Source organism: Zea mays, chromosome 8 (genome assembly GCF_902167145.1).
Source record: "Zea mays cultivar B73 chromosome 8, Zm-B73-REFERENCE-NAM-5.0, whole genome shotgun sequence".
Classification (NCBI taxonomy): Eukaryota; Viridiplantae; Streptophyta; class Magnoliopsida; order Poales; family Poaceae; genus Zea; species Zea mays.
The window spans coordinates 8,212,667-8,222,519 of NC_050103.1; the positions used below are offsets into that span (position 1 = coordinate 8,212,667).

General features: G+C 45.4%; 1 protein-coding gene and 1 pseudogene across 1 annotated transcript; both read right to left on the reverse strand.

Moving 5' to 3' along the window:
• Positions 1-2,338: 2,338 nt before the first annotated feature.
• On the reverse strand, positions 2,339-3,095 carry LOC103636722 (uncharacterized; annotated as a pseudogene).
• A 939-nt stretch (positions 3,096-4,034) lies between these two features.
• LOC103634726 (uncharacterized) lies at positions 4,035-7,053 on the reverse strand. The gene is made up of 4 exons (XM_020542495.1): positions 6,666-7,053; positions 4,997-5,145; positions 4,839-4,902; positions 4,035-4,203 (listed from the first exon to the last, which is right to left on the reverse strand). Coding segments are annotated over exons 1-4 (588 nt in total). The 5' UTR covers positions 7,039-7,053; the 3' UTR covers positions 4,035-4,201.
• Between the last annotated feature and the right edge of the window lie 2,800 nt (positions 7,054-9,853).

Genomic DNA, 9,853 nt, shown 5'->3' on the forward strand with positions numbered 1-9,853 from the left:
ACCACTCACATTGATGCGAGTGGCGAGTGTAAGGAAAATGGACCCCGTGCCATTTGGCTAATTGAGTTTTGGTGTTTGATGAACAACACAATCCGTGAACTAATAAGTTTTCTAGTGTTTGTGTTTGTAGTTCACAGGATGCGAAGAGAATTGGACCAAGGCAATGAGGATGCAACACCTCAAAAGAAGACATAAAAAGATGCATAGGAGTCCAATACTCAAGAACAAAGAAGCCCGAAGAAATCAGCAAAGAAATCCAAGATAAGGGCTGTCAGCCAGCGCCCTGTGGCGCACCGGACATTGGTGTCCGGTGTGCACCGGACTGTCCGGTGAGGCACCGGACAGTCTGCGCAGAGAGGCCGCAGACAGGCGCTCTCTGGCTGTAGCACCGGACTGTCCGGTGTGCACCGGACTGTCCGGTGTGCCAACGGGCAGACGGCAACGGTCGGATCCAACGGTCGACTGCTATAGGCGCCAACGGTCGGCTGACGTGGCGTGCACCGGACATCTACTGTGCAGTGTCCGGTGGTGCACCGGACTGTCCGGTGCACCCGACTGCTTTCTGTCCAACGGCTAGTTGGGGGTGTGGAGGCTATAAATACCACCCCAACCGGCCATTCTCAAGTGTGAGAGCCCAAGCAACATACCAAGGCATATAGTGCACATTTCCAAGAGCTCAAACACCCAAGTGCTTAATAGAATCACTCGGTGATTAGCGTAGGTGCTTTGCGAAGTGCTTAGGTTAGTTAGACCGCTTTAGCGCTTGCTCTAGGTGAATCCTAGATTGTTGAGTGAGTTTAGATAAACCTCACAACCCCTCGGCTCTTGCGTGAGTCGTTGTAATTGTACCGAGTGGGGCGAGAGTCTTGCGAGACCGTGACAACCACGTTTGTGTCACGGCCGCCACCGTGTACCGGAGGGAACGAGGCCCGCGGCGTTTCGGCCGGAAGCTCGATAGTGGAGATGGCGGGGAGCGTCCGAGAGGAGCCGGAAGCGGAGCACCACTTGCGCGTGGAGAAGGCCCGCGGCTCTCTACGGAGTTACTCGACCGTGGTGCTTGGCCCTCGCGTGGGCTTCCCTTTGCGTAGGGGCACCAACGAGGATTAGTCGGGACCTTGCGTGGTTCCGGATACCTCGGTAAAAATACCGGCGTCATCCACGAGAGTTTGCTTCTCTACTTAGCTCTTTACATTCCGCATTTATATTAAGCATTTAAGTTTCAATCTTGTAGTCATACTTATTTAGTGTAGATTGAAACTTAGCCTTTGCGGTAGAGATAGCAACACTTAGACAAAACCTAGTTTGCACATTCTAGTTTGATTATTTGCATAGGTTTTGCTCTAGGGATTTAATTGTGGCCTAGTTTAGTAAAAGTTTTTAGAAGTCCTAATTCACCCCCCCTCTTAGGCATCACCCGTTTCCTACAGCGAGCTTGCTTCCAGCCGAAGGCTTGTGCCACGTGCCCACGGGCCATGTGGCAGTACTGAACCCCTTATTGAGCGGAGTGCAAAGACCAAGAGCGCATGGCGTCTTGAAGTCTTAGGCTCCCCTGGAATGGGGTCCAAATGTCAGACAAGGAGGTTTAAGACCCTCGTGTGGCGGTCTAGACGGTACAGGCGCAGGTCCGAGACCCGTCCATGGGGGGTCTGGTCCCACCTGCGGGGGTCCAGACTCATGGTAGTAATCCCTAAGCATCTTCATCCCTAGGAAATGTGGTAGCACTAGACTTGTCCCCGAGCAGGGAGCGGGTCCTAAGGCCAGCAGTCCTGTAAGACGGGTCTGGACCCATGGGCCCGGCTCCTAAGTTCCTTAGTACGCGGTTAGAGGTAATCACACGAGTTTCTGCCTTGACATAGTAGGAGAAGGTATCCCAATTATGGGGTATCGACGACTAGTTTTTTAAATCTCAGCTAGGCCAGGTTCACTATCTTAGCCCTAAATAACTTATTTGATTAGGGCCTATTTATACCCCTACACTCCTTTGTTGGTGGTTGTTGCTCCCTGAAAGCATCTAGGCCACTAGTTGGTTTTAGTGATTAATATCTACTACTCCTTAAGCCAACAGTGTAGGCGTCCACAATTTTGGCGCACGGTTCTGCCATCACCGATCTACCCGCTTCCTCCTCCCCGCGCCCGTAGCCCCCACCGCCGATGGCAGCCGCTGCGCCCGTGCAAGTGAAGTTGCTTCCCAAATCCCGCAGACAAGATTTAATCTCGTGATTCTTCCCATCCATGGTAGCCGCACCCGCAAATCACGCATCCATGGCAGCCGCACCCGTAAACCGTGCCTCCCTCACGACTCCCCCTTCCATGGCGTCACCCCTTCCATCCATGGCAGTCACGCTCCCTCTGCGTCCTTCCATCCATGGCCGCGGCTCCCTCCACGCCGTGATTCTTCCCATCATCTCCCTCCGCGCTGTTTGCGGCTGCCAATCCTCTCCCTCAGCGTCGTGTTCTTCCCATCCTCTCCCTCCGCGCCGGATCTCTCCCCATGTCCACCAACGCTGGCGTCCGTGACGGCGCGCTCGGGGCGGCGGTGGACGCGGCCTTTGCCAAGCGTGCGCTCTAGGACGAGGCCCTCCTCGGGTACCTCTCCACGCTGGCCACCAGCCCGCGTGCCGGGGGCGACAGGGTGGACCCCACCGTCGTCGCGGCGCAGCTTGGGGCACTTGGCCGGTGGAAGGGCTCGGCGAGGGGCCTTCCCGAGTACACGGTCGTCCACGACATCGATGGTGCCGTCGTCGCCGCCCCTGGAAGAGCCAAAGCCAAGCGGAGGAGGCCGCAGTCGACCGGATTTGGGAATCCTGTTCCTGCCAAACGGGATGAACGGAAGGAAGCGAGATCTTTCTGGGGTTGATTTGGCTTGAAGGAAGCGGGATCTTTCTGGACAATGGCTGTCTAGCTTCATCCATTCTGGTAACAAAGAAAAAAAACAAGAAACATCTGGTGTCTGAGTCCAGTAGAAAGTTGTGCAAAGAGAAGAGCAAAATATCTACACCAGACGTCTCTTTTAGGTACAGAGGGACGAAATCTTGTAAGAAGGTAGCTGCAAGTAGGGATGAAAACGGGACGGATACAACCGGATACATGGCCATCCTGTATCCTACCCTAATGTATTTATCTCGGATACGGGACCGGATATGGGTAGTTAAGATTCAGGATGGATACAGGACGGGACCGAATACTAATCCGAATGGGTAAGAAACGGATAACGGATACTACTCGGGTAGGTATTGGATAATTGTCGGGTAGTTCATCCGATGATATTAATTGTCCAACCATCCATAAGTTAAGCAATACATAATCATGTATATGATAGATCAGATGTAAGAAAGGAAACCGGTAAAATTGACATCATGCAGTTCAAAGTTGCTTATCACAAGGACATTGTAGAACCAACACCGCAATATTTAAAATTCATAAAATATTCTAGTTTCACTCAAAAATTGCAAATAAGTTACAAAAACTAATAAACATTTTATATGAATATAACTCAAGTCCTCGTATGAAAATGATAAAATGAAGTACTGATTATGTTGAAACTTGGATACTTACACTGATTTCACATGTAACTAGGGCTGGATATCGAGCTGGCTCGACTCGGCTCGGTTCGACTCGAGTTGGCTCGTTATGATAACGAGTTAGCTCGACTCGACTCGTTATGATAACGAGCTGGAGAAGCTGCTCGGCTCAGCTCGTTTGGTAACTCGGTCTGACTCGATTAACTCGTGAGCCAGCTCGTTATCAAAGTTGCCATAAGCCATAAAGCCAACAACCATACATACAATCATATATAATATCAGATATAACTATTTACAAAATAGCAGCCATCTCATTCACTTAAACAAACAAAAATAATTGTATATTGAAATACATGCAACCACCAATTATAGACTTATAGTTCATAATAGTTCCATTCCATAATCCATAATTCCATACTTTCAGAGTTTCAGTTCTAGAACCAAATTACACGCAGTGATGTAGCCAACAATTATAGATCAGGACTTCAGGTTTAGGAGTTCAGGACAAAGTTGTAGGGAGCCAACAAAATATGCCAGGTTAGCAACAGTTGCAACCAACAATTACAGGCTTACAGTTACAGCCAACAAAATATAATGACCATGTGCCTCTCATGTCTCCTCTCTCGGGTCCTATCTCTCCCTCTCCTCCATCTCCTCCATGTGAGTATGTGACCATGTGCCTCTACAAGTCATTAGAAAATCAGCAACACATAATTCAGAACCACTTATTGTTGGGGCGAAGGCGAAGACGTCACCCTTCGCTCGATGCCTTCGCCAACCTCGCTGCACCAACGGAGGCAAGACGACTGGCAGATTTACCCTTCGTCCCACGCGTCGCCGGACGAAGACCTGTGACGAGGTCGTCGCATCCTGCGGCCTTGTCCAACATGGAGGCCCACGTGTGATCCGGCCCATTATAACTGGCCCTGCGTGGCCGCTGCGCATTACGGGTCTAATTTGTAAAGGTCTCCCTGTAATTACAGTCTGTAACCCTGCTTTATGGGAATATTCCGGGGATAACCTAGGTGCCTGAGGGCACATGCGTCCTTAACACTGGGCGCTGGGCACTCAGATACCTATAAATACCCCCACACAGTGCCCTTGAGAGGCTGGATAAACAGAGCTATTGCCGTCTCGAGCAAAAACCTTGTTTACGTTGTTTCACTCCCCCGTTGGATCAACTTGCCCAGGAGAGCAGGTTCCAACACTTATAAATCAGGGACAACATATAACTCATATAAATCAGGGACAACATATAAATCAGCAACACATTCATATAAGTATATAACTCATACAATACAAGTCAGCAACACTTACAATTACTTGCCACCACACACTTTGGAAATTCCACGGACTCGATGTCACCATCATCACCTTCTCCCTACAAAATATGTACAAAGTGAGTGTCACATATTCAGATAGTGAAATGTCAAGTAAACACTTAGAAGTTACAAGTATTGCCACCATACACTTACAGTTAAAAGAATAGGTGAACTTCGAGACCCGCGTATCCAACTAGAAGCACACACCAAAGCCTGAACTGTTGCTGGCTTCAATGAACTCCTGTAATCATCAAGGATCCTACCCCCAGTGCTAAAAGTGGATTCTGATGACACACTGCTAGCTGGAACAACCAAGAACCTCTTTGCCATAGAAGATACCACAGGAAATCTATGACTATTCACCTTCCAATAGTTAAGCAGATCAAAGTGTTTCTCATCTATGGACACATTTGATTCATCTAGATAAATGAGCAACTCAGATTTGGAGCTTTTTGTAGCACTTGACTCTAAGAAAGTTTGGAATCCACTAGGAACAACAGAAGTTAAGGAGTTGCTTGTATCCTTTGAGGAAGAGGCTGATTGGGCATTACTTGGGCTATGTTCACTAATCTTGCGTCTGTATATGACCTCATACTTCTTGTACAACCTTTCTAATTCTTTATCAATGTCATCTATTTCTGTTTGAGATCTTAAGGAGTCATAAATCTGACCAAAACACCATCTAATGTATCTCATTTTGAACCTAGGGTCAAGGATTGTAGCAATAACCATGACATTGTTTCTCACTTCCCAATATTTATCAAACTTGTTCAACATTGCATCAGCCATACTCATCATATATGCATCACCTGACTGTTGTGCTAGTTTCAATGCAATCTTGACTTTAATTATATAGGGGTAAAATACATTGGCAGTGGGATAGGTTGATGCTGAAAAGGCAGTAGTTGCTTCTGTCATTGTTCCCAATATTGGTTTGACTTTGTCATACAAAAGCCATTGGGAGTCTGAAGGTTTCCATTCATAGTTGTTGTCTATTTCAGAATAGTAACCAAAGGCCTCCTTATTGTCAAGGCAAGAATCTAGCATTTTGTATGTTGAACCCCACCTTGTTTTAACATCAAGGCACAACCCTTGTCCTACTTTAACAGAATATTGGTTGCAAACTTCTACAAACTTGTACATACGGGTTGGAGACCTCTTAAAGTGCTTCACTGTGTTTCTAAGGTCACTTATAATTGAATCAATTGGTTGCAACCCATCATTCACAACCAAATTGACTATGTGGGCAGCACAACGAACATGAAAGTACATAGGGTCAAAGCTCGAGTTCTTTCTAGCAAGAAACTTGGACTTCAGATTTGTAATAGCAGAATCATTACTAGAAGCATTATCAAGATCTTATCCTCAATTTTCCATTCAACCAAACATTCAAAAACAGCCTGAGCTATGACAATACCAGTGTGTGGAGGATCCAATTCAATAAAGTTCAGAACACGGCATTGCAAGATCCAATCAACATCAACATAATGTGCCACTAAACACATATACTGAATGTTTTGATTTGATATCCATAAATCAGTGGTTAAACTTATTGATTCAGCCTCTCTAAGACTCTTCTTGATTAGTTCTTTCTCAGATTCATAGATCTTCATGCATTCATTTTTAATAGTCTTCCTACCAATAGATTCATAATTGTTATTCATCCATTTCATCAAGATATTGAACCATTTATGCTCTACCATTCTAAATGCATATTCATGGACAATTATCATCTTGGCAATTAACACTCTGGTGTGCTCATGATCATATTCAGTGGGATTAACAACAACAGGTCCACCATCTGAAGTAAAGGAGAGATTACCTTGAGCAAGATTTTTCTTAGCTTGTGCCAGCTTGTTCAAATACTGTGTGCACTTGTCTAGGTGTCGGTTTAGTGTTGTAGTGCTGCCCCCTTGATGGTACAAATAAGATCTATGACAGAACTTGCACTTGGCTTTTGTCTCCATAACCCCAAGTTCCTTTCTAGAAGCAACAGTGACCACCTTAAAATACTTCCAGCAACCAACCCTCTTTACTCTATTCGCCTTGCACTTGGATGGGGACAACTGAATACCAGCTCTTGACCTCTTTCCTCCTCTCTTTGTCTTTTCAGTTTTTGACAACTCATCTCCATCAATGGAAGGTGGAAACTCATCATCAAGATCAAATTCACTGTCATCTGATTCCGACAACATAACCTCCAATTCTCCCCTTGCCCCTCCTCCATCACAACATCAAGTTGTTGCGGAAAAAACAGTACAAACCATTCATGTTTCCGCATAAGAACAATCAAAGTTGTTTATGTATCTACATCTCCATAAATCAAAGCTATTCATGTATGAAATATTGAAATTTATCATACATTAATACCTTTTCTATAGATACAGAGACAGCACCACAACAAGATGTGGATGATGAAGGTGTAGTGCTAGCAGCCGCTGAAATCTTCTTAGCTGCTGGCACAAGCTTCTTCCTCGTGCTCGTGCGCTTGATCATTGATCCGGAAATTTGTGGTATTGGCGGACGTGAATGACCTTCGTGCCCATCCGATTCTTGGGCTTCCATGGAGGCGAGCCGCCGACCGGCGATGGGCAAGTGGGCGCTGGAGGCCGGACAGCCGAACAGGGCGAGGGCGCCGTCGGGGAAGACAAGCAGACGGTGAAGAACAGACTGCTCACCGTGTCTTGAGCAGACAGCGAAGAACAGACGGGCAGACGGCAGAGGGCACACGCCGGCACGCCGCACACCGGTGTGGCGGTGCTGCAGCCTGCTCTGCTCCACGGATAGTGGCGGCTGGCGGCTCTAGGGTTTAGGTTTTGGGGGGAAAGGGAGAGACCGAGAGCGTGAGGGAAGGAGAAGGCAGAAGCCAAGCGTCGTCTCCTGTCTCTGTCTATTCGGCTGCTCTGCTGCGTCAAGCCTCAAGCGTCATTGCGTATCTTGTGTGGGCCGTGTCACCGTGTGGCTGGGCTGCTCGGCTGACTATGGGTGGGACTGGGCAAGGCCATTGCAGATTAGCAGTGATGTAAAACTCGTTTGGCTCACGAGTAACTCACGAGTCAGCTCAAGTTTGGCTCGTTAAGAACCGAGTTAAATTGTTAGCTCAGCTCGTGACTCATTTTAAATGAACCGAGTCGAGTCGAGTCACTAATGAGTCGAGTCGAGCGAGTTACTGAGCCACGAGTTTTTTTGTCCAGCCCTACATGTAACTCATACAAATAAGTGAAAGTGAAAGGAAAGAAACGTGGGCATCTTATAGATCTTATTATCCAACATTTTTTATGGTTACATATGGACATATGTTGTATCTCCGTAAAATTTCACGATTTTTTGAGGCTATTTATGTATTATTAATGTCTTGTCATAGAAAATCATCAAAATACAATTAAATCATTAAAATATTATAGTATCGACCGAAAAATACAAAAAAGTTATCAATACTAATAAATAGTCTATAAAAAGATAACCTTAAGTTCCCACGTGGAGATAACCTCAAGCACCCACATAAAAATGATAAAGTCTATTAATTTAATATAAATTTGGACATTATTTCAATGATTTTGGTCTAAAAGATATGTTTAAACAAAAAATTGATGTATTACAAAGTCATAGATCTTCAAGCTCTACAATTTTCATATAAACTTTATCTTCATCTGATTTCATATGTAAAAGTTATGATTTTATAACTGTATTTTGCAGAAAAAGAAAAAACGGGTACCCGAATTCCGGGTACCCGTATCCGACCCGGGATTTTCGGGTACTGACCGGGTATTAGTGATTCCGTATCCTACCCGTATCCGAGGTTCAATATCCGGATAATACCCGTATCCGTCCCGACAAACAAAATACCCGTATCCGTATCCGAAATTACGTCCCGTTTTGGTACCGTATCTGATACCCGTTCCGGGTACCTGTCCTATTTTCATCCCTAGCTGCAAGCTTGAAGTCGTGTGAGCCATGGGGGAACAGGGCATTCTGGACAAACGCCGCTGGGCCAGGTTGGAAGTTGAGCTTTGCTGTTGAGCCATGGACTAAGGGCTTTAGCACGTCGTGTGCGGTGCCATATTCTGCTGGAGCCACAAAGCATCAATTATTGCTCGATGAGAAGGTGGATAACTCCACCGTTGCATCTGATTCTGATGGGTATGTACCATATTATTAATGCCTCTATTTTCTGTTTATATAAACAGACCATTAATAATTTTCAATTTGTCTTGACAATATTTTTCAGGCTAATAACAACATTATTCATTTCCATCCCACAAGAAGGAATATCAATGGTCTTCTTCGAAGGTAGAGTTTACCACATTTTGTACACAAAAATTGACTCGGAATGGTAAAGTGTGTATGTGTTTATATGGATGCATTTTCTCTAATTTTATATCTTCTCTGTATCTTATGGGACCTATTGCTGAATCACACATTCTACATTTTGTTGATGGCTAGGTCTGTCATCTTCTTTAGAGGGTTCAAAACCACCGTGCATTCTGTGTTTGAGGAGTACAATAGGAATGGATGATACTCAAGGGTACCAAGAAGGAGATGGCCATGACTTAGTGTTGTAGAAACAATAATGGATCAAGTATTCCTTGGTCCCCTTCCACCACCTTTTTGTAGTCATCTCTTTAGTCTACCAGGAGGAGTTAACCTCATATCTCTTGCTGGTGTTTGGCCATACATAACACAAGACATGCTCAAGAGTAAACTTATTCCTGAAGATGAATTTGATTGGAGTTTACTTTTGGTGGGCTCAGGTTCAGATGAACAAGAAAGGTGCAAACTGAAGTATATTGGTGGGACAGACATTATGGTTTAGTTTTCCTTTGTGCTACAATAGTGCTTCTTGGTTCTTCTAATCCAAGTCTTTTCTATTGCTCGATGCAGGTAAAGTTATCTATCAGCTAGACTCATGGCGGGAAAGGTTTTTTCTATTGTCGCTATCCAGCACCTAAGTAGGCCTAGGATTTTTTTCTTCTATCTTTAATTAGCAATTGCCTTTTCCAGCAACCTGTT

Bases quoted from the DNA above. Each gene is read 5' to 3' on its own strand.
- LOC103634726 (XM_020542495.1), bottom strand. From the start codon at position 7,038: ATGTTGTCGGAATCAGATGACAGTGAATTTGATCTTGATGATGAGTTT. The intron at 5,146-6,665 runs GTAATCTCTCCT...TGGTTGTTCCAG, and splicing joins TAAGAAAAATCTTGCTCAAG to CTAGCAGTGTGTCATCAGAA. The intron at 4,903-4,996 runs GTAAGTGTATGG...CATATTTTGTAG, and splicing joins GTTCACCTATTCTTTTAACT to GGAGAAGGTGATGATGGTGA.